The 25,300-nt window shown below is 48.6% G+C and overlaps 1 protein-coding gene across 1 annotated transcript in view; it reads right to left on the reverse strand.

Moving 5' to 3' along the window:
* Positions 1 to 236: 236 nt before the first annotated feature.
* The window catches only part of cemip (cell migration inducing hyaluronidase 1), a 247,262-nt gene continuing 222,198 nt past the window's right edge, over positions 237 to 25,300 (reverse strand). The window contains exons 23-29 of the mRNA XM_085968878.1: positions 22,232 to 22,443; positions 20,980 to 21,165; positions 20,257 to 20,461; positions 18,088 to 18,174; positions 14,134 to 14,291; positions 9,115 to 9,212; positions 237 to 2,789 (exon numbers count right to left, since the gene is read on the reverse strand). Coding sequence (XP_085825004.1) covers positions 2,662 to 2,789; positions 9,115 to 9,212; positions 14,134 to 14,291; positions 18,088 to 18,174; positions 20,257 to 20,461; positions 20,980 to 21,165; positions 22,232 to 22,443 — 1,074 coding nt within the window. The 3' untranslated portion in view covers positions 237 to 2,661. The remainder of the gene's footprint in view (positions 2,790 to 9,114; positions 9,213 to 14,133; positions 14,292 to 18,087; positions 18,175 to 20,256; positions 20,462 to 20,979; positions 21,166 to 22,231; positions 22,444 to 25,300) is intronic.

Below are 25,300 nucleotides of genomic sequence, written 5' to 3' on the forward strand. Positions count from 1 at the left end.
GAAGCTAGAATGTCAATCAGGCTGACTTCGGGTAGGGAACCCGCCCCTGATGTCGCACGCACGCTGTGGAGTTAAAACGCCACAACATGCCAGGAAACCCGACCCTCTGGGTTTCCCACCGTCTCCTGGGTCCCCCTGCACTGTGTAGGTGGGACCCGGGAAAACCCAGCCCATTCTGTTTGTTCTTGGTATTGTGAAGTCAGTCTATGCAAAATTACCAGCGTCAATTCTGTTGATAAAGCATCGATACTTTAAGATTTTAATGAATAGCAAAATATACAACTTTCCTTCAAATTATATTAAACATAATCAATTCAGCCAACCAGCAATGTCCTGCGCACTGTTCCTCCTTCAACTAACACCACCAAAGTAACAGATCATCTGGTCATTCATCTCATTTGCTGTTTCTGGGATCTTGCTGTGCAGAGGCTGTCCGCTGCCTTTGCCCAACAGCAGTGGCTACACTTCAAAAATAATCCATTGGATGTGAGGTGCTTTGGGATGTCCCGATAACGTACCAAGAGGCTGTACAAATGCAACTATTTTCTGAAGGAAATTCTGACCTTTTGGCAACTTTATTTCTCCTGAGTTCCCAACAGTCCTTACACGATCCCTCACTGTGAACACCAGCACATTCTTTGGAAATTACTAACCCAGATTGGTCTCTTTTTCATGTTTTCCATGTACAGTACTTTCAAACAGTTTGCCAAACGCCAAGTACTGGGACATCAAAACTGGGATTAATGTTCCGCTTTACTAATCCATTTGCTTAATATTGACATCTATCCAAGTTGTGAATAGTTCCAGCACCTTTTAAAAAATATATATATTATTTCACACAAGCAATCTCCTTGAGACATTGAGGTAGATCTGGACTTTGTGCAATAGTTTAAAATGGGCGTTAGCAAATCAGCAGCCTACTTTATATCTCGCCCGATATTTATTCCTACAGGTTGACTATCCCTTATCCGAAAACCTTGGGACCAGCTGTGTTTCGGTTTTCAGAAATTTTCGGATTTCAGAAGGTATTATTTCAGACTGGGAAACTCTGAACATTAAATTAATTTGGTAAAAATTGTATTTAATATAAATTTTAAAAGTTCAGGCTACCTCTTGCGACTGTTCCGTGTCTCATTCCCCTTCCTGCTTCTCTGTGCTGCCACTCCCAGTCTGTTTACAGCTCCCCCTCTCTGTGTCTGAATTCCTTGACTTAGCGGGGGTCTGGGGCTCGACTGCCGCCACCAGTTGTGGGAAAGCCGGATATCGGCTGACTCCTACGCTAAGCTGGCCCGCAAATCAGGTCAGAAAAGCATCGGCCGCGTCGGGTCATGTTTGGCGCCACTCGGGTTCTGTCGTGCGCACGACTTACGCGCCACAAAAATTTTTTCGGTTTTCAGAGGTTTTCGGTTTTCAGAAGTGCGGATAAAGGATAGTCTACCTGTATTAACTTCAATGTAAATACAAGTCAGGAGAGATGTAAAGGGTTGCCGATCAACGTCCCTGTTAAGATGTGCAACGCGGCAGCGCAGCGGTCTGGAGGCCCCGCGCAGGCTGCTCACCGGCTTTACAACGGAAATAACCGCGCACGCGTGAAAAATTGAACGGGCCGCGCAGCCAGTTAAAGGGCCCGCGCACCCAAAAAAAATTACAAGGAACGCCCGGTTTAGACTATCATACAAAGTCAAAATCTACCCCAGAAACTCTTGGACGTGAAGCAATAGAATATTCACCAACAGGGTAGATGTTACTATTTTCTGGAGAGAACCGTCCGAATTGGTAAAAAAGGCGCTGCCCTTTATAGAGTGTCTTTTATGTCCTCAGGATGTCCTCAAGCACATCGCAGCTACTGAACCACTTCTGAAGTGCGGCCTCTGTTGTAATGTAGGAAACGCAGTAGCCAATTGGTGCACAGCAAGCTCCCATAAACAGCGATGAGGTATTTGGTCATGTATGGAAATCTTTTTTAAAAAGCGCGCGCCAATTAACAGAAGCCTTTGCAAATTCATTCAGCTTTACATTTATTATGAAACATCACTTATACAATCTTTGTAATTTATACAAACGCCAGTCTATAAATTACATTTCTTTACTCCAAAGATCCCCCCCTCAGAAATACGTCTCGAATGAGAACCTCGACTCTAATAAATTACAATCTCAGTCAACGCTTAAAATACCATTTTCTGTCTCAGGAGCGCCGTGTTACCAGACAAAGTAACAGCGATATGGAAAATATATGAAAATTGTACAATACAGCCCACAAGTGCCTTGGTGTCGTGTTCTATAGTGTCTTAATAAATAAATACAAACATACATACAACAGAAAATAAATCTTTTGAGAGGCCGACAGATCGAAAACACCTCAACATACAAAACACGGGAAGAATAGGACATCCGAAAAAGGACCAGCTATTTCGGGAGCGAGGAGAGGTTTGAGATAAAGGAAGGAATGTTTTGTCAAGTACAGTCTACAAATAGTATCAGCTTTGGAAACAAGCCTTGTTGCTGGACAAATAAACACAATGATAAATGCGCTGCTCTACTGCAATACCTTAGCAGCTTTGACCACTTTCCTACAAATGGCGTCTAAAAATCAGTAGTAATTCCAAGAGCAACCCTCGATAGCTAGACCTGTACTTGGTCAGTGCTGCAGGCTGGGATCCCTCATAGTTTCAACTTGTTTAAGACGGGGATCGGGAGAACCTGGTGAAGCTTCGCCTTATCTTCGCCAACGACAAGTTTTACCCACTCAGGTTTGAAGCTTCCTTTAAATCCCACGAACACCAGCTTATCTGAAATAAAGTAGAGAAACAGCTGTAACATTATAAGCTGCAGAGGTTCTTAAGCAGCAGGTAATCTATGGATATGGTGCAATGCTTGAAACAGAGAACTTGCATTAATGCAGCGCCTCAACGTCCTTCAATGAGGTAGATCTCAACTTTGTGCGATAGTGTAACATGGGTGATAGCGAATTGGCACCCCACTGAAGTCAACGGAAATAAAAATCGGCAGAGATGTAAAACGGGCTCTCGACTCGCTATCACCCATTTTACACTATCGTGCAAAGTCAAGATCTGCCCCAATGTCTCAGAATGCTTTACGTTAAATAATTTGAAGTTTAGTCATTGTTGTGATGTTGGAAAATGTAGCAACCAATTTGCTACGTGGCAAGGCCCCTCAAACAGCAGCGAGACGAATGACCAGTTAGTCTGAGGGATAAATATTGGCCCAGGACACCGGGGAGAACTCCCCTGCTCTTCTTCGAAATGGTGCTGTGGGATCTTATGTCCACCTGAAAGGGCAGACGGGGCCTCGGTTTAACGGCTTATCTGAAAAACGGCACCTCCAACAGTGCAGCACTCCCTCAGCACTGCACTGGAGCGTCAGCCTAGATTATGAGCTCAAGTCTCTGAAGTGGGACTTGAACCGAAGGCTTTGAGTCGGAGGCGAGAGTGAGTCAAGCTGACAGCAAATAGAAAGTGGAGATTGTATAGGCACACAATCTCTGATTTAACAGATGCATATCTGTTGCAATTATTTTCAACTTCAGTGGAAGATTGGCAGAGACCTGGGAGGTGGGGGAAGGGGAGGCGATCGGGAGGGGAGGTGCTCGGGGGGGTGTGGGGGGAGTGCGGAGGGGGGGAGAGAGGCCGAGGGTTGGTCAGCATTTGTTTTGTGGAGCCAGGAGGAGGCGCTCCTACTCCTTCCCACTCCATAAAATGCGAACGATTTTCAATGCTATTAGGCCTTTGATCAGCAGCCTCCAGCGGTCCCTTGAAGGACGGCTGGCTAAGCAGCTCAAAGCCTGGAAACACCAGTCGGAGCTTGGCCATCGCCAGGGCCGAATATAAAGGCCCCGACCAACGAGGCAGTGGCCCGATCGCCCATGCAGAGCGGGAGCGGGCCTCTACCCTGCTAAATTGCTTACTGCTGCACCCCTTATAGCCCATAACACAGGCGCAAAGATGTTGAATTTAGACCCCAGAGCAGCTATTTCCTGTGGTGGGGAATCCAGAACGAGGGGACATAATCTTAAAATTAGAGCCAGGCCGTGCAGCAGGGAACTCAGGAAGCACTTTTCCCACACAGAGGGTAGTGGAAATCCGGAATTCTCTCCCGCAAAAGGCTGTGGATGCTGAGAGGGGGGGGGCGGGGGGGAGGGGCTGAGAGGGGGGGGGCGGGGGGGGGCTGAGAGGGGGGGCGGGGGGGGTCAATTGAAATTCTCAAGACCGAGACCAACAGACTCCAGCCTTCAGTTGCCCAGGGTTACGGATGAAGCAAGGGCACATGACCCGAGTAGGAGGGCAGCCAGTGGCTGCGGACTGAAACCCAGCGCGAGTCAGGAGCTGCCCAGGATCTGAGCAAAGGGCAGAGCTCGACCAATGGGATATTTTCTGGTGACTAGACTATGGCAAAATGGAGCTCATCTTCCGATTAGGCACTTTGCAGCCTTCCGGACTCAATATCGAGTTCAACAATTTCAGATCATAACCTCGGCCCCTATTACAGGAAACTTTCGTTTAACCGGAGGTTAAATATCCGGAAAGCTCTATCCACCGGCAAAATTCAGGAGTCGGTTCAGATAAGTTTTTTTTAACTTTTCGTTGCTTTTTTTCTCCAGTCGAGGCTCTGCAAGCATCTAGCTGAAGCTGTTGCTTAGCTACAGAGACGCTTGCAAGCTGCGCCGACTGTTTTGAAGCAGGTTTGTTGCTTCAGACGGAGCTCAGAAGCTCCGTATGTTTTAACATTAGCGCTCGTTTTTCCGGCAATGTTGATCGACCGGCACCAGCTCGGTCCCGTCAGTGCCGGATACCAGAAAGTTTCCTGTACATTTTTATATATATTTTTTATCCACACCTTTGTTTTGGCCTCCCCCCCCCCTTTTTTTCTCTCCCACATGGCAGCTGTCTCCCATTCTGCCAGCGCATTTCACACCTAATCTAGAGCCGTCTTTTGTCTCCACTAGTCCGATCACCATCTCGTCTGGTTTTGAATACCTCTTAATGTCTCTTCACTTCTCTTTTGTTCTCGCCCAGCCCCCAAACTGGCCTTTTAATCGGTTTCATTTCCTGTGCTTTTTCAGTCCTGACGAAGGGTTTCGACCTGAAACGTTGACTCTATTTCTCTCTCCACGGATGTTGCCTGGCCTGCGGAGTTTTTCCAGCATTTTCTGTTGTTGTCTCAGAATCCATTGCCTGCCACTAGGTGTCACCCAGTGCACGCTTAAACAACACACAACATGTTCAAAAACTAGCTCAACATACAGTGTCTGGGGCGACATTTTCCTCTAATATAGTAAGGCAGGTGTGAATGTGAAGCAGGAAACGCCACACTGCACGATTGGTTGACGGAGCAAAGTAGGCCTCCTGCTGTCACTTAAAAAGTACTGCACTTGTTCCAATGTCTGAGTCAATTAGTTGAGCAGACTACGGTCACTAAATATCTCCGTCAGCAGCGAGATTGAAAAGCAAACAGCGAAAAGGGAAAAAGTAGTTTGAGTGGCATTACCTGATTAGAAACTCGTTAAAGACCCTAATCGACATCGGTTCAGTTAGCTTGATTAGGATGTGGGAAAGGGACAATGGTTCGAAAACTTTCATTCCAAGGCACTGGAGTTGGGCGGCTTCGGTCCCAGCATGGAGTCTCGCTCGGCCGAAGCCCAGGTTGGAGAGTGGGAGGTCCAAACATCCCAATTTGTTGCTCCTGATCTTCTATCCCAATGAGAGTTGTGTCTACCCCAGGGGATTAGGACAGTGAGCCTGAGGAGGAAGTGCCGGGTGACCCACACGTTAAGAGTGAGCGGGAGGGTGAGTGACCTTCCTCAGCTGCAGAGCTCAAATATTCACCCTCGTGGGACCCACATTTAAATGAAGGCCGCTTCCTTTTGCCTTGCACCATCTCTTAATATCTCTTAATGTCTCTTAATCTCTCCTGCCTTCCAGCCTATCACAGACCTTCCCTTTTGTTCTTTCCTCCCCTCCCCCTTTCCCTGCCCCTGCACTTGCTTAAAATCTGTTCCATCTCCAGCTTTTTTCCAGTTCTGACGAAGGGTCATCGACCTGAAACGTTAACTCTGTTTCTCTCTCCACAGATGCTGCCTGACCTGCTGAGTATTTCCAGCATTTTCTGTTTTTATTTCAGATTTCCAGCATCTGCAGTATTTTGCTTTTGTATTAGTGTACTGAAGGCTATTACATCGCACACCTATGGAGAGGATTGAATATGGAATATCACTGGCAGAACCAGGCGTGCGACTCTTGATGCCTGCACAGCTGTTTCTGCAAGGGCACCTACCGGCTTATCCTCAGGTTCTGGTTCTGCCCTTGGCTGTAGGTCAGCTTACTGCTCCCCCAGGAGTACATTCAGGCCTCTCTCAATGGCAAAGATGTGTAGCACACAGCAGATAAAATAATCTTGAACACCCAGGTGGAGCTGTATCGTAAGATGCCCATGACTAACTAGCATTTGCTTTGAAATGCCGACAGTGCATTTGATAACGACCCTGATGGCCGAGTAGGTCTTACATAAGAACATAAGAAATAGGAGCAGGAGTCGGCCATTTGCCCTATTAATCATTGTCGCCTTGGCCTGATAGATGGACGGATGCATTGCATACTGGACATTCTGGCAGGTGTCCCCTTCTGCAGCTTGGTAAGAGCCAATAGCATAAAAAAGATAAGGCTTTTTTCACCTTCACAGCCACAGGCAGAGCATTGGCAGTCCAGCCTGAAGGCCTTTCTTTAATAAGAACATAAGAAATAGGAGCAGGAATAGGCCATTCGGCCCCTCGAGCCTGCTCCACCATTCAATGAGATCATGGCTGATCTTCGACCCTATCTCCATTTTCCTGCACTATCCCCATATCCCTTGATTCCCTTAATATTCAAAAATCTATCGATCTCTGTCTTGAATATACTCAACGACTGAGCCTCCACAGCCCTCTGGGGCAGAGAATTCCAAAGAGTCACAACCCTCAGTGAAGAAATTTCTCCACATCTAAATCCTAAATGGCCGACCCCTTATTCTGAGACGGTGACCCCTGGTTCTAGACTCCCTAGCCAGGGGAAACATCCTCCCTGCATCTATCCTGTCAAGCCCTGTAAATATTTTGTATGTTTCAATGAGATCACCTCTCATTCTTCTAAACTCTAGAGAATATAGGCCTAGTCTACTCAATCTCTCCTCATAGGACATTCTTGTTGTAGCTTTGCTCATCTGCAGTTCGTGGCTATCTCTATCTCAGGGCTATAAAAGGGTAGCCTTGGTGAACCATCCATCTACTCCACCTACTCCTTCAAATACATTTCAGGGGTAAGGTAGTGTAGTGGCTATGTGACTGGACTGGTAATTCAGAGAATGCGAGTTCAACTCCCAACGTAGCAGTTTGAGAATTTGAATTCAGTTACCAAAAAATCTGGAAATAAAAAGCTGGTATCAGTAAAAGTGATGATGAAGTTGTCGTAAAAACCCAACTGGTTAGCTCATGTCCTTTCAGGAAGGACACCTGCTGTCCTTACCCGATCTGGCCTACTCCTGTCCCGCACTTCGCTACAAAACGGATCTCCACCACTTGGGACAGGCAAGAAATGACGGTCTCGCCTGCCAATGCCCAAATGACTGAATTAAAACAAAAACAGATAACAGAGAATGAAGGCTAAAGCGTCTTCTGCCTGGGAAGTGAGCGCTGAACTGTATGATCCTGCGGTTCTGGTCACTGCCCACCTGCCCATTGATGGAACAGAATTGCCCGTGGCCTGTAAAGGCGGTGGGGTTGTGTGTCGGGAGTCCGGGTTCCCACCTGGGTGGACTCTGGAGAATACTGCGATAAGTTTGCAGAGCTGCTGGCTCTCAATGGGCAAATGATGGAAATGTTTGTCCAGCTGAAAAACCAGTCAGTGACGCACAGGTTAACTGGAACATAGGGACAGGAGCAGGCCATTCAGCCCCTCGAGGCTGTTCTGCCATTCAATAAGATCACGGCTGATCTGCATTTTAACTCCATCGGCCTGCCTTGATTCTGTAACCCTTAATACCCTTACCTAACAAAAATCTCATCTAGCACAGCTTTGAAATTTTCAATTGACCCCCAGCCTCAACAGGGGTGGGGGTGGGTGGGGGGGGGAGTTCCAGATTTCCACGACCCTTTGTGTGAAGAAGTGCTTCCTGAATGGCCCAGCTCTAATTTTAAGGTTATGCCCCCTTGTTCTGGATCAGCGATGATCTAAACGAATGGTGGAACAGGTCGGAGGAGCTGAATGGCCTATTCCTGCTCCTGTGTTTCTACCCGCCCCTATCAGAGGAAATAGTTTCTCTTTATCTACCCTATCAAATCCTTTAATCATCTTAAACACCTCAATTAGATCATCCCTTGATTTTCTAATCTTGAGGGAATACAAGCCTAGTCTGTGCAACCTGTCCTCATAACTTAACCCTTTTCACCCCGTTAGATGTTTGGGAGGTCGAGGAGCCTGGGACATGGGGATCTCCACTGTCACTGGGAGTGCAGTGCCTGTAATGGAGGAAGTCTGGGTCAAGATTCCGGCAAATGGCAACCGCTCTCTCACTGCCTCCCTGCTGAAAGGCCAGCCAGAAGATCATGAACAGATCTGGCGGAATCAATTGCCCAGCCGATCTCCCGGCACGTGCTCGCACGTTCCACGCTCGCCCGCTGGGAAATACACCTGACAAGACTATGTAAAAACATGCCATTTTAAAAGTAAAAAGTGAAAACAAAATGTTTCAGATAGGAACAATCTCTAAATAAATACATGAGACGTTAAACCGAGACCCCGTCTACTCTCTCAGTAAAAGATCCCGTGGCACTATTTCGAAGAAGAGCAGGGGAGTTATCCCCGGTGTCCTGGCCAATATTTATCTCTCAATCATCATCACTAAAAACAGAGTATCTGGTCATTATCACATTGCTGTTTGTGGGAGCTTGCTGAGTGCTAATTGGTTGCCGCGTTTCCCACATTACAGAAGTGATTCCACTTCAAAAGTACTTCATTGGCTGTAAAGTGCTTTGGGACATCAGGTGGTCGTAAAAGGTGCTATAGAAATGCAAGTCTTTCTTATTTAACAAGATCACAGCAAAAGAAAACCTCCTCCAGAAATTACCCTTTAGTTTAACACTGGTGGCTCCAAGTTGTGTTAGAACTTTGTTCCAAGGTCTTTCTGAAATTAGCCTTCCTTTGGAGGTCACCAGAACGATGGAGCTGGAATGAAAAAGGTCCAATTAATGGTCTTGAAGATAACAGAAATCAAACTACACCCACACATTTCAATCAAATAAAGGGGTGAATCGTAAGAGCGCTGTTTATACAGATTGCTTTCCATCAAAAACAGCGCACAGGACCGTGTTTCACATTGAATAAACTGGCCGAACCCGATTTGCAGCACAGGGTAGGATTCAGAGGTTTGACGGCAGAAGCATGCGTAGGGAATTTGGGGCAGAGGAATTCTGGAATCTGCAGGATTTTCTGTCGATTAAAACTAGTGGATGGAAAATCCTGCCGGAATGCTAAACTTTGTGTCGAATTCCCGGCAAAGCTCTGAACACGATTTCATAAAATCTGCTCAAATATTTTTCATACAAGGACTCATTGGGTGAGGTGCGGTTGGGAACACTGTTATACGAACAGACGCAAGTGACGGGCCTGCCCCACACTCATGATGACCAGAGCATCGTGACTAAATTATGAATCACTGCTGTCTCCTGGAGCTTGACCGATTGTCCGCTGGGGAAAGAGGAATTGCCGCAGAATTTCTTTTCGAAATAGGCCTGAGGTTCTTACTCTGGTCCTTTGCCTCTCCCAGGAGATTGCATGACTGCGGGAGGTTGGGGGTTAATGGAGCACGCGGGCCACCCTAATAAACTCCTTCCCACAATGGCTTTGCCCTCCTGCTGGCATCACCACACAGAGAGCTGGTGTCACCACACTGAGGGCTGGCGTCACCACACTGAGGGCTGGCGTCACCACACTGAGGGCTGGCGTCACCACACTGAGGGCTGGCGTCACCACACTGAGGGCTGGCGTCACCACACTGAGGGCTGGCGTCACCACACTGAGGGCTGGCGTCACCACACTGAGGGCTGGCGTCACCACACTGAGGGCTGGCGTCACCACACTGAGGGCTGGCGTCACCACACAGAGCTGGTGTCACCACACTGAGGGCTGGCATCACCACACTGAGCTGGTGTCACCACACTGAGGGCTGGCGTCACCACACTGAGAGCTGGTGTCACCACACTGAGAGCTGGTGTCACCACACTGAGCTGGTGTCACCACACTGAGAGCTGGCGTCACCACACTGAGAGCTGGCGTCACCACACAGAGCTGGCGTCACCACACAGAGCTGGTGTCACCACACAGAGGGCTGGTGTCACCACACAGAGGGCTGGTGTCACCACACAGAGGGCTGGTGTCACCACCCTGAGAGCTGGTGTCACCACCCTGAGAGCTGGTGTCACCACCCTGAGAGCTGGTGTCACCACCCTGAGAGCTGGTGTCACCACCCTGAGAGCTGGTGTCACCACACTGAGAGCTGGTGTCACCACACTGAGGGCTGGTGTCACCACACTGAGAGCTGGTGTCACCACCCTGAGGGCTGGTGTCACCACCCTGAGGGCTGGCGTCACCACACTGAGAGCTGGTGTCACCACACAGAGGGCTGGTGTCACCACACAGAGGGCTGGTGTCACCACCCTGAGAGCTGGTGTCACCACCCTGAGGGCTGGTGTCACCACCCTGAGGGCTGGTGTCACCACCCTGAGGGCTGGCGTCACCACCCTGAGGGCTGGTGTCACCACACTGAGGGCTGGCATCACCACCCCGAGGGCTGGTGTCACCACACAGAGGGCTGGTGTCACCACGCTGAGAGCTGGCATCACCACACTGAGGGCTGGTGTCACCATCATGAAAGAGGAGGCAGTAAAACATGCCTACTGCTGCTCACATGCACCACAAGGGGTGAAAAGAAAGAAAGGTATTTGTCATTTGAAACGTTTAGCCCCGATTTTAACTCAACCCACCTGTCAGGAAATAGAAACATAGAAGATAGGAGCAGGAGTAGGCCATTCGGCCCTCCGAGCCTGCTCCGCCATTGAATGAGATCATGGCTGATCATCCAAATTCAGTACCCTGTCCCTGCCTTCTCCCCATATCCCTTGATCCCTTTAGCCTTAAGAAATATATCTAACTCTTTCTTGAATATATTTAATGAACTGGCCTCCACCGCCCTCTGTGGCAGAGAATGCCACAGGTTCACCACTCTCTGGGTGAAGAAATTCCTCCTCATTTCAGTCCTAAATGGCTTACCCCTTATCCTTAGACTATGACCCCTGGTTCTGGACTCCCCGGCCATCAGAAACATCCTTCCTGCATCTAGTCTGTCCAGGCCTGACAGAATTTTATAGGTTTCGATGAGATCCCCTCTCATTCTTCTAAACTCCAGTGAGTATAAGCCCAATCGACACAATCTCTCCTCATACGTCATTCCTGCCATCCCAGGTATCAGCCTGGTGAATCTTCGCTGCACTCCCTCCATGGCAAGAACGTCCTTCCTCAGGTAAGGCGACCAAAACTGCACACAATACTCAAGATGTGGTCTCACCAAGGCCCTGTACAACTGCAGCAAGACATCCTTGTTCCTGTACTCAAACCCTCTCGCTACGAAGGCCAACATACCATTTGCCTTCTTAACCGCCTGCTGCACCTGCATGCTTAACTTCAGCGACTGGTGCACAATAACACCCAGGTCTCTTTGCACTTCCCCTTCTCCCAATCTATTGCCATTCAAATAATAATCTGCCTTCCTGTTTTTGCCACCAAAGTGGATAACCTCACATTTATCCACATTATAGTGCATTTGCCATGTTTCTGCCCAATCACCCAACCTGTCCAAATCGTGCTGGAGTTTCACGACATCCTCCTCACAGCATACCCTCCCACCCAGCTTTGTGTCGTCTGCAAATTTGGAGATATTACATCCAATTCCCTCGTCCAGATCATTAATATATATTGTGAACAGCTGGGGTCCTAGGACCGATCCTTGCGGTACCCCACTAGTCACTGCCTGCCACTCGGAAAATGACCCGTTTATTCCAACTCTTTGCTTTCTGTCCGCCAACCAGTTCTCTATCCAAGTCAATGCCTTGCCCCCAATCCCATGTGCCTTAATTTTGCACGCTAATCTCTTATGCGGGACCTTATCGAAAGCCTTCTGAAAGTCCAAATACACCACATCCACTGGTTCTCCCTTATCTATTTTACCAGTTACATCCTCAAAAAATTCCAGTAGATTAGTCAAGCATGATTTACCTTTTGTAAATCCATGTTGACTTTGTCCGATCCAGTCACTGCTTTCTAAGTGCTCTGCTATTACATCCTTTATAATGGACTCTAGCATTTTCCCCACTACTGATGTCAAGCTTACCGGTCTATAATTCCCCGCCTTTTCTCTACCATCTTTTTTGAATAGTGGGGTAACATTAGCTACCCGCCAATCCATGGGTACCGTTCCAGAGTCTATTGAGTTCTGGAAGATGACCAGCAATGCATCTACTATTTCTAGGGCCACTTCCTTAAGTACCCTGGGATGTAGATTATCAGGCCCTGGGGATTTATCGGCCTTCAGTCCCATCAATTTTCCTAACACCATTTCCCTACAAATACTGATTTCTTTCAGTTCCACCCTTTCATCAGACCCTATGTTCCCCGGCATCTCTGGGAGGTTATTTGTGTCCTCCTTTGTGAAGACAGAACCAAAATATGTATTTAATTGGTCTGCCATTTCTTTGTTCCCCATTATAAATTCCCCTGATTCTGACTGCAAGGGACCTACGCTTGACTTCACCAATCTTTTTCTCTTCACATATCTATAAAAGCTTTTACAGTCAGTTTTTATGTTCTCTGCAAGCTTACTCTCATATTCTATTTTCCCTTTCTTAATTAATCCCTTTGTCCTCCTTTGTTGAATCCTAAACTGCTCCCAATCCTCAGGATTATTGCTTTTTCTGGCCAATTTATATGCCCTCTCCTTGGGCCGTGTTTGGGTGGAACTCCTGTTTCACACCCCACCTGATTTTACTCTCCATGGACTTCAATGGAACATAATGTGTTGGGGGGGGGGGGGGTTGGTGGGGGTGTGAGATTCGGGCGTCCGTCCCGATCCCACCCTGTCCCCGCCAGGCGGGTTAGGTTAAAATCGGGGCTTAGGGTAGAGCTGTGCCAGTTGTATCCACACAGTGGGGTTACTGCCACACACTGGGACCCAGTTTCCAGGTGCAGCCTTTTGAGGAAAAGCAGGCAGCCCGTTTACTGGGTGCACTCCTCACCGCATCACCTTCCCTCAGGGACTGGGCCCAGTGACCCAATACATCCAGGAGTGAGGAAATCGGCCCCATTGGCCCCGATCTTGACTGGGGCGGGGGGGGGGGGGGGGGGGGGGAGAAGCGGGGAGCAGCATTGGTCGTGCCCCCTGTGCAGTTTTAACGTCGCAGCGTGCATCTTTTCTTCAAGCAGGCTCCCCGCCTGGAAGCCGGTCTGATTGACAGGCTTGACTCGCTGTCGGGCGGGCAATGCTCCAGAGGAGGCCGCAAGCCAGGGGCCTGCAGCTGGGTTAGTGGGAGCGTGGGGGCGGGGTCCACATTATGGGCACGGGGTGGAAGGGGGGGGTTGGTGATCCCGGGTGCGGGGGGGCTGATCACAGGGGGGTTCTGATTGTGGGCAGGGAAGCAGGTAAGCTTGGTGGTTTGGGGGTCCTGCTCCACCTGGCCCACAAGCAGTGCTGTAAAGACACCCCTTACCTTCTCCACGAAGCAGTCCTCGCCTCCCTTTAGCTCGGGAAACCCGGCCGGCCAGGGTTCAACCTGGACGATAGGTTAAATCTGAGGCACGCAGCCTCATTATAATATTTCAATGGCCAACCCTCTTCCCGGGAGCGGATTGGTTGCCTGCCCCCCTGTCCCACCACTGTTAAAACCAGAAGTGGGCCGGTTGGGGTTGGGGTTGAGTTTGAGATTTTTTTTAATTTCACATCTCACCTGACCCAAACCCACCCGTTTTTGTGGGTTAAAATTTCCCCCATTGTTTCACTGCTTGCAAAGGCCAAGATAAAACTATTCAAATTACTCACTTGTTCTTCATGTTTGCTACATAATTCTCTACATGGACTGGGATTCCTCGCAAGATGGTGTTTCTGAAACTTCGATTATCGACCACCCTTCCAGACTTCCCGTCTATCACGATGATCTGCATGCCATCATCAGCATGATAATACTTCTTTCCATCGACCTGCGGAGCGAAGATTAAAAACTGCTAAATTGCCCAATCCTAACGTTCTCATCGTTCTTAGCAACGCCTGGCTAAAGTGTTGAGGAAAATGTCAAGTTGCACCACAACAAGCCTCCAGGTGATTTGTGGGGTGATTTTCCTCGTGGCGGTCTCCACAGCACACCAACTTCGGCAGAAGCCCGGCGGAAACATGCGGGGTAATTTTAACTTTCATCGCTGAGTGAAGAGCGGGTGCCAGCTAATCGGCCTCCCGTTGCACGCCCCGCCCGATGAATGGAAACGGAAACTGGGCGAGGTGCAAAAACAGGCGGCCGATTCGCTATCACTGGGCGTTAAAAGTTAACGTTACCCCGGGGTTTCCACCAAAGGAGGTTACAGCGGCAGAACTGCTATAACCTCCCGAGGACATTCACCCCCTTGAGTTTTAAACTTTAAATCGGCTGTAGTTAAGACCCATGGAGATAAGAAGTGAGAAAAACAACATTTCTTGGCGCTGAACATTTTTATAATCGTCTCCTGGGGTTTTATTTACACGACGATACTTTCAGTTGTAAAGACTGAACAATATTTGTGTGTGCGGGTCGCTGGGGTAATTTTCCGACTTGGCTCTGTTGACGGGAAGCCTGGGCTCCCAGGAGCACGCGGTCGAAATCCTGGTGCACGACAGTATTTTGAATAGATTATGTTCTTATGCTGTTATTCCCGAGATACACACAGTTTTCGAGACGCTCTTTTGATGGGCAGAGCTCACACCCAAAGGGCAAGTCGGAAAATTACCCCTCAAAGGTTTAATATTTTTCCCTTCTTCATAATATTAGGGCCTTGACAATGTAGAAGTTTCCATATGAATGTGTATATTTTTAATGGTGTTTGTTTAATGAGTCAGCCAGAGTCAGAAGGTTGTGGGTTCAAGCCCCACTCCAGAGACTTCAGCTGACACTCTAGCGCAGTACTGAGGGAGTGCTGCACTGTCTCAGGTGGACGTAAAAGATCCCATAACATCCCAAAGAAGAGCAGGGGAGTTCTCCCCGGTGTCCTGGCCAATATTTATCCCTCAACCAACATCACGAAAACAGATTACCTGGTCGTTATCACATTGCTGTTTGTGGGAGCTTGCTGTGCGCAAATTGTCTGCTGTGTTTTCTACATTACAACAGTGACTGCACTTCAAAAGTACTTCATTGGCTGTAATGTGCTGAGGTTGTGAAAGGCGCTATAGAAATGCAAGTTGTATCCTTTTATTAAAAGGGTGGCCGAGGGAATTACACTAAATGTTCACACACTAATCTCCGCACAATATAGTTCCTCTGAAATGTAATGAAAATCACTGAAGCCTTAGTCATTGTGATTTCCAGATTGCCTGAATCTGTGTTAAAACTAAAACTTAAATAATTCTTTATAAAAATGTATTTTATTGATCCATAGCATTATTGGAGCCACCATTTTGGGTCTGGGGCTCACTGTTGGTGGGTCATCCCGTCAGTCAACGCTCCCTCAGTCCTGCACTGGGGTGTCAGCCTGGATTATGTGCTCATGTCTCTGGAGTGGGACTTGAACCCACCACATGGAGTCAAGAGGCGAGAGTGAGTGAAGCGGACAGCAAATAGAAAAGTGGAGATTGTCTGGAACACAATCTCTGATGTAACAAAACATTGCCAAGGTGTATGTGTTATCTGAAGACTGTATGGTAAAGAGGTGCACGGTGGCACCGTAGGGTTTATTCGGTGAGGGGGGAGGGGAGCCTCGCTCAATGGGAGCGAGAGTTGGAAACTGGGCGCTACAACGACGCAGCGTGACCTCTGACCCACGCTGCCGTGGAGTGAGGCTCCCCGCTGGGAGTGTCGGATTGCTGAATTTACCCTAGTTAATACGGCAGCCCAGAAATTGCATGGGAAATGGGAAGTTGGGGGGGGGGGGGGCGGAGGAGTCAGGTCTGGGAAATTCAACCCACCCCACGGATGCTCCCAACCCCGGCCTGTGTCACAGGGTTAGGGGTATGTTTATATGGCGGGTGGTTGCTCGGGCTGTTTACAGTGCCAATGGGGTGCCAACACTGGGCCTCAGGTGGGGTGGGGGTGAGGGGAGGGAATTCACCTGCAGTCCTTTGCTGATACATGAATGGGCTCACAATCATCGGGAAGCAGTAGCAGCAAGTTAAAAAAAAAATCTGATGCCAATAGCCCAGTTTTTGTAATGTAGCAGCGACCAATTGCATTGCTGAAAAATCATTTAATATTGTAAATGCAAACACGAGGCCCTTAACATTTCAGAATGATACCGGGGCTCAGAGTGTTAAATTATGAGGACAGTGTGCATAGACTTGGCTTGTATTCCCTTGAGTATAGGAGACTGAGGGGTGACCTGTTCAATGTGGTTAAAATGTTAAAAGGATTCGATAAAAAAGGACTTGCATTTCTATAGCGCCTTTCACAACCACCGGATGTCCCAAAGCACTTTATAGCCAATGAAGTACTTTTTTGGAGTGCAGTCACTGTTGTAATGTAGGAAACACAGCAGCCAATTTGCGCACAGCAAGCTCCCACAAACAGCAATGTGATAATGACCAGATCATCTGTTTTTGATTGAGGGATAAATACTGGCCAGGACACCGGGGAGAACTCCCCTGCTCTTTTTCGAAATAGTGCCGTGGGATCTTTTACGTCCACCCGAGAGAGCAGACAGGGCCTCGGTTTAACGTCTCATCCGAAAGACGGCACCTCCGACAGTGCAGCACTGGATTGTCAGCCTAGATTTTTGTGCTCAAGTCTCTGGAGGGAGTCTTGAACCCACAACCGCTTGCCCCAGAGGCGAATGTGTTACCCACTGAGCCACAGCTGATACTGTTAGAGTAAATACAGAGAAACTGTTTCCTCTGGTGGGGGAATCCAGGACAAGGAGCCACAATCTTAAAATTAGAGCCAGGCCATTCAGGATGGAAATCAGGAAACACTTTTTTCCACAGTGAGGGTAGTAGAAATCTGGAACTCTCTCCCCCCAAAATACTGCGGATGCTGGAGATCAATTGGAGCTTTCAAGTCTGTGATCGATGGATTTTTGTTGGGTAAAGGTATCAAGGGGCATAAGGTGGGAAAATGGAGGCGATCAGCCATGATCTAATTGAATGCCAGAACAGGCTCGAGGGGCTGAATGGCCTATTCCTTTTGTTCCTATGTTTAACAATGCTGGATGCCGGGAACGCGCGGAAGTTCCTAGCACCCAGTATTTCTCGGGCGTAAATGACAGGAAATATGCTGTACTTCCCTAATTTGCATGTCATTATAATGTTGGCGTATTATAATGACATACAAATTAGGGTAGTACATCATACAGCATATTTCCCGTCATTTATACCCACCCAATCCAATCCTGGTAGAATTTTTGATGGGCAGCAAAAGAGGTGAGGCCCCAGTGTATCCTGGTACCATCCAAAAAATTCTGCCCCGCCCACACCAGAGAGCAGCACTTTTTGCCTTCGGAATCCCAGGGCTCCTTTTCCCACACCGAGTTGCCCGCAAAATACATCGAGAGGCGGTGGAGCAGTGGTTTAGCTGGAAGCTTTACTTCGCAGGTGTAAATGAGGCTCCGCACACTAAGCACTTGCCCCATGCGCGGCACTCGTGTACTGTAGGGGTAATTTTTTGAGCTCGCACGGCTGGCTTCGCCCCGTGGGCTGCACGGGACAGGAATGCCACTTCCTGATACACGTGTGCCTCCAGGCAAGGCTCCCTGGCAACATGAGCTGAGAAAAAAAAACACTGTAAGCATGAAAGTTCAACTGGAAAGTGGCCATACTCACATCCGAATAGGCCAGGTCCTCTCTGATATGGAAGAACCTGGTTTTATAGGATTCAAGTTTGACCTCCAGGAAGTGGTCGCTGGTGCTCTGTGTAAAAGGAGAGAGAAACTGGAGCTGTGAAAAAGTACTTCAATATCACCGAATGTATTGTACAGCCCCTGCCCTAGGTAGAGCACTAGCACATGATCTTCTATCAGTTTTAGTACTTGTGCAATAAACCCTCAGGAGTTGCTCACAGTAAGGTCGGTGCATGCCATTCTGGGCCACACTGTGCCATCTCAGACCAGCAGTGCCGTCCTCCCCCAGAGCTCTTACCCCTTCACCCACCACACCCCTCATATCCCTTTGATTTTGCAGCCTCTGACCTGTTTGAGGACTGAAAGAGGCTGTGCAGCAGTAAAGGCAGATGCCCACCCCTGGCTGAGGAAAACAGAGCCTTGATCCAGTTATTGTCCACCACTGGAGTTGTCGAAGGGATTTACTAAACAAGCATTCTTTGCTGAACATTAGAACCAGAGTGAGGGGGCGGATTTGTTGAAGATAGTTGTCTCTTAAGGAGACATTGGGGGCGAAATTCGGTTATGGCCCGTTTGGGAGCAGTAACCGAATTAGCGCCAGACATTTAGCGCCCGGGGCAGGAGTACCGCCCCGGCCACTAAATTGAGCTTACCGCCCTGGCGAGGAAGCAGAGCGCTATCTTGGGCGCTCCATTTCCTCTCGGGGCGGAGCATGGCGTAGCCGGACTGCCCCTTTAATTAGCATCCCGCCTGTAGTGCACGGCCCAGTTCGCGACCTGCGAGGCTGTTGCTGACATCGTCCGCGACAGTCTCGTGGGGCGCAGCCGAATTTCTACCGCGGGGCGCTAAGGGGTCGCGCTGCTGGCGATCACGTCATCACCGGCGGCGCAGCGACCCGGGGTGCTAGTGGCAGGGGCACGGCACTATCGGCTAGCACCTCAGTAGCACCCTGTCAAATTTCTCGGCAGGAGCTATTAGCGCCCCCGCCCGGGCGATAAGCCCTTTGCGTCACGTTAGTGCCCCTGGAGGTGCCAACGGCAGGCGCAAAGTAGGCGAATTTTGCCCCCATTATATTGATGCCCTGATTTCCTGCTCAGATGAACATCAAGGACATCTTGGCACGAGTCAAGAAGTTCACCCTTAACATTCCTCCCTCATTGAACACCACCAAAATCTAATTAACCAATCATTTATCTCGTTTGCGGTTTCAGAAATCTCGCTGTGCATAAATTGGCTGCTGTGTTTGCCACATAACTCCAGTGACTGCACAGCAAGAGTAATTCATTAGATGGGAAGCACTTTTGGATGTTCTGAAGATGTGCAAAATACAGCACGTCAGTGAAGTAATAGACAAAGGGGGATAGAAAAGTGCAATACAGAGGGGGAGAGAAGAACAGAGGGACGGAGAAAGACAGATGGAGGGAGAGAGATGGAGGGAGATGGAGGGAGGGAGATGGAGGGAGATGGAGGGAGAGAGAGAGATGGAGGGAGACAGAGAGAGAGATGGAGGGAGACAGAGAGAGATGGTGGGCGAGAGAGAGATGGAGGGAGAGGGGGAGAGAGAGAGAGAGAGAGAGAGAGAGACAAAGGTTAGGAGATAGAGGGCGGATGAGAGACGGAGGGAGAGAGACATGGAGAGAGAGACAGAGGGAGTGGGAGAGAGACAGAGGGAGGGAGAGAAACAGAGGGAGAGAGAGATTTGAAGATAAAATAAATACCGGCCAAGTCAATATGTATTCTCTCCATGTATAAGCCCCAACCCCTGTTCAAGACTCTACCCTCACATCTCACCCTCTCTCAGAATAGTGTACGACGTGGAACAGTCCCATTGCTGAATCTCTGGGGACGATTTTAACTGTTCCCGCCAGAAAGGAAAATCGAGCGGGTGTAAACCAGCCGATCGACTCGCTGCCGCACGTTTACCGCCTGACAGGAACAGTTGAAATCGACCCCCATGTCCAGTGCGCCTGTATCTAGCCACCAGCTCTTGTTTCCCGTGATTTTCTGATGTGCCCGGGCAGCGGGTGAGCTAACTCAACCCAGACAGGGACTTAGGAGACCCCCTCACCCTCAGCGTTTGTAGTCGTTTGAGGGGGGGGGGGGAAAGGGTTAACTGAGAAGGCGGAGCCCAGAGTTGAGAAAAGCAATTTACCAGCTGCGCCGTGGGTAATCTCTGTGGCATTGGCACATCGACAGTCGGCATCTGACTGTACTTGGGGTATGCTGTCATTACACAGTCACTGACCCTGCTGGTCACTGGAATGGAGGCTTTGATCTTTATTCTCTCACAGCCTCTCGATGAGCAGAAAGCAAACTGTTCTCGCTTTTTGTAGGCTTTCACTTTCAGGAACAGCAACCTTTGGGAGCAAGAGAGAAATCCATGACGCTATCAATGGCAGCAGCTTTAGGACCACAAGTTAGCATCGGAATAATAAATGAAACGCAAACAGAAGAAAGCTGTGCCAATATAATATTTCATCTTTAAAATAAAAAATAGGCTCACAGGTATGGTTTAACATTAACAGCAAAGATAATTGCTACCGAAAGAAAATGTTAGTCATTTGCAGTGAGCTTCATTACATCTCGACGCTGAGGTTCCAGCATCCGATGGTGAATGTTACAGGCAGTTTACTTTCTACCAGAAATAGTCCCGATTGTAATATGAAGGCAGCAAGCGACACGTGACCATTTAAATTATAAGTATGATAGCAAAATACTGCAGATGCTGGAAATCCGAAATAACAACAGAAAATGCTGGAAAAACTCCGCAGGCCAGGCAACATCCGTGGAGAGAAATTAGAGTCGACGTTTCGGGTCAAAACCCTTTATCAAGACTAAAGAGGCACAGGGAATGAAATAAGTATGATGGACATACCCAGTGTCCTCATCCATGAAATAGTAGCCCCTGCCTGGGTGGGTATGATCCAGGCTGTCCATCTTATGTGCCCTCAGGAAAGACCCGGTCTTGACTGTTCTTTTTGATAGGCGATTGTGAATATCCGATATTATGTTAAACGTGCTGCCTTTAGGGTAGCAAAGCCCCACTCGGATCCAGTCATTCCTGACAAGGAGATCAACGGCAAGGAATATCAGTGATGCAATTGCAGGCTATTTTCTGTATTGTAACATACGAGTCACGGATAACAGACATACACTGAATCCACGGTGTCCTGAACGAGTCTAGTGCACAGTTTGCTCGCAGGCTCCGAGTTCCCTTAACGCTTGCTGCCCGCACTGGGGTGTGCTGGCACCTTGGGTGGGGTGGGGGGGGGGGGGGGGGGATCAGCTTCAAGCCTCCATGCCCAATAATATGGGGCTGTGCTGCTGTGTATTGGACACCTGTCTGCACACTATTCACCCCACGAGTGGCGTCCTATTCATTCCCTCTCCCATCAGACTAAGAGCACAGCCAGATATCGCACAATATCTCCAACAGAAAAACAAAGTTCATCGCATATAAAAAAAAATGTATGAACTCTTGACAATGTCCAGTTTAGTTACATTTCAAGTAAGTTTTTTTTTAATATGAGCCTGCCAGGTACCAACTCTCCATGGCAGTCCAATACTTGATAGACAAAGTGGACGGGTTTCTCACGAGTTAGCTGAACACTGCTTGTTGATACGATAAAGACTTAAAGAAAGACTTTCATTTGTATAGCGCCTTTCACGACCACCGGACGTCTCAAAGCGCTTTACAGTCAATGAAGTGCTTTTGACGTGGAGCCACTGTTGTAATGTGGGGAACGTGGCAGTCAATTTGCACACAGCAAGCTCCCACAAACAGCAATGTGATAGTGACCAGATAATCTGTTTTTATTATGTTGGTTGAGAGAGAAATATTGGCCAGGACACCGGGGATAACTCCCTTACTCTTCGAAATAGTGCCATGGGATCTTTTACATCCACCTGAGAGAGCAGACGGGGCCTTAGTTTAACGTCTCATCCGAAAGACGGCACCTCCGACAGTGCAGCACTCCCTCAGCACTGCACTGGAGGGTCAGCCTAGATTTTTGTGCTCAAGTCTCTGGAGTGGGACTTGAACCCACAACCTTCTGACCCAGAGGCAAGCTGAGCCACTGGCTGACTCTGTGGGGGCGATGATCCAGGGGTCATGAAAGATCACTCACTGGTTGAAGTTGATGAGCCAGATGGCGATTTCTTGGGGTGCTGGACCATCCCAGTGCACAGTGTATCCTTTCTGTAGCATAACAACAGGCTGGTATTGCTGGTAGTGAGAATGTCTGCCCAGGGCACCCTTTAAGTAGAGCGGCTTATCAGGGTACTCATCTTTAATCATCTTCATTTTCAGGGTTGATGGCCGCCTGGCCTGAATGTACACCTTAAAGCAAGAGAACAAGAAGTCAACCTGGGAAACTGCGGAATGTCTGATTTAATTCAGGTAATTGTTTTTATAAAAATATAAATGCAAGGGCAGCATTTATTGCCCATCCCTAATTGCCCTCGAGAAGGTGGTGGTGAGCCGCCGCCTTCTTGAACCGCATCACACAGAGAAACACAAAACAAGTTATTTTCCCAGATGGAGCTGCCAGCAACAACCTCGCATGCCAAAGGCTCACACCAGAGATTTGGGCCAGCGTGTGCTTGAATTCCTGATACATGCTGCCAATTATTGAGGCTCCCACTGGAAGCATGAACTCAGCACATTGGCCCCCAAGCATTTTACTGATGTTAAACTACATCTGCGTGAAAGTAGTCTTCAATAAGGCCACAGGCACAGAGCTCCGAGTAACAGGAGCGCGTTTCCAAATCTCGGTCTCAGAGGCCAGACTGAGCGATTTCCAAAATCCTTTGGATGTGTGGCCTGTTGTAAGTTGAGCTGGGAGCTCTGAATTGTAAAATGTACCCACTGTAACGTTCAGCTGAAAGTCAATCAAATAAAACCTGCCTTCCCAAAGGACACTTTGCAACGAGAATATCATCATAAAAAATTTAAGATTTTCCAGGTGTCAGAAATTTTACACAGCCGATCCACTCCACTGATCTGCGTGAGAGCGCTGTGTCTAACGTTCGGTAACAGTGTGATTCCCAACCAGCAGCAAACCATCAACTTAGAGCTCAGTCACAATTTAATATCAGGAACAGTTTGTACAATAGTTCCAGAATTATTTGAGAAAAGGGGCAAACAAGCATCATTCATCGCTCAGTGGGTAGGTCATGGGTTCAAGTCCCACATCAGAGACTTGAGCACAAAATCTAGGCTGAGACTCCAGTGCTGTAATGAGGGTCTACAGAGCAGCCTGCTGTATGCCTCAGAGACATGGACCATGTACAGCAGGCACCTCAAAGCACTGGAGCGGTACCACCAACGCTGCCTCCGCAAGATCCTGCAAATCCATTGGCAGGATAGGCGCACCAACATCAGTGTTTTTGCTCAGGCCAACATCCCCAGCATCGAAGCTTTGACCACGCTCGATCAGCTCCGATGGACGGGTCACATTGTCCGCATGCCCGATACGAGACTCCCAAAACAAGCGCTCTACTCAGAGCTCCGACATGGCAAGAGAGCCCCAGGTGGGCAGAGGAAACGCTTCAAGGACACCCTCAAAGCCTCCTTGAAAAAGTGTAACATCCCCACCAACACCTGGGAAACCCTGGCCCAAGACCGCACAAAATGGAGGAGAAGCATCCGGGAAGGCGCCGAACACCTCGAGTCTCTTCACCGGGAGCACGTGGAAGCCAAGCGCAAGGAGCGCACGTCAACCCAAGCACCCCACCCACCCGCCCCTTCAACCACCGTCTGCCCCACCTGTAACAGAGACCGTAGGTCCTGCATTGGACTCATCAATCACCTGCGAACTCATTTTTAATGTGGAAGCAAGTCATCCTCGGTTCCGAGGGACTGCTTAAGAAGAAGAAGAATGGGGGAGTGCTGCACTGTCGGAGGTGCCATCCTGGTGTCCTGGCCAACATTTATCCCACAACCAACACTACCGAAAAGAGATCATCTGGTCATTTATCTCATTGTTGTTTGTGGGACCTTGCTGTGCGCAAATTGGCTGCTTGTATGCCTACAAAACAACAGTGACTACACTTCAGGAGAGCTTTTTTGACTGAAGCGTATTGCCCACAGCAAGGTCCCAGCAACAACGAGATAAATGACCAGACGATCTCCTTTTGGTATTGGAACACCCTGAGGACACAAATGGTGCTGGTCACTTTGTGCAGTCGTGTTGTACACCTGTCCGCCTCTCCGTCTGTCTCTCCTCCTTTAGGACGCCCCATAAAATCCATGTCTTTGACCAAGCTTCTGGTCACCAAGCCTAATGTCTCCTTCTTTGGTTCGGCGTCCATTTTATTCTGATTACACTCCTGTGAAGCGCCTTGGGATGTATTATTACGTTAAAGGTGCCATATAATTGCAAGTTCTTTCTCACAAAATGAAAAAGGTAAAAAAATAAATAAAAGGAAACCAAAACGATTTGGGGTCAAACTCTGTTGCGCCAACTCCACTGCAAAATCGTGGTCCAAGAGTGCGCGATCTCCCGATATGTACTCTCAGTGTGTACCAGGATCTGACACAGTGGAATTTTCACCCAACTGAGGAAAAACTGGAATATCCACAACGGTTCTCCAGCTCACTCGCCGTAACTTCAGCTTCTCCAAGGTTCTGCTAATTTTCCACAGTTACGGGAGATGGGAAGAAACCCCGGGGAATGTTTCAGTGCTAAAAAGAAGAGACTTGCATTTATATAGCGCCTTTCATGACCTCAGGACATCCCAAAGCATTTCACAGTCAATGAAGTACTTTATGAAGTGTGGTCACTGTTGTAATGTAGGAAACGCAGCAGCCAATTTGCGCACAGCAAGCTCCCACAAACAGCAATGTGGTAAAGACCAGATAATCAGATTTTGTGATGCTGATTGAGGGATAACTATTGGCCAGGACACCGGGGTGAACTCCCCACTTCTTCTTTGAAAAGTGCCATGGAATCTTTTACATTCACCTGAGAGCGCAGACAGGGCCTTGGTTTAACGTCTCATCTGAAAGACGGCACCTCTGACAGTGCAGCACACCCTCAGCACTGCACTGGAGTGTCAGTCTAGGTTTTTGTGCTCAAGTCTCTGGAGTGGGTCTTGAACCCACAACCTTCTGACTCAGCGGCATTAATGCTAACCACTGAGCCATGGGGGACAAAAAACAGCCCCGAACAGAGACTTGAACCCTGGACATGGAG

Source organism: Somniosus microcephalus, chromosome 27 (assembly GCF_052327205.1).
Source record: "Somniosus microcephalus isolate GS21.2 chromosome 27, FLI_Smic_1.0, whole genome shotgun sequence".
In the NCBI taxonomy this organism is placed as follows: Eukaryota; Metazoa; Chordata; class Chondrichthyes; order Squaliformes; family Somniosidae; genus Somniosus; species Somniosus microcephalus.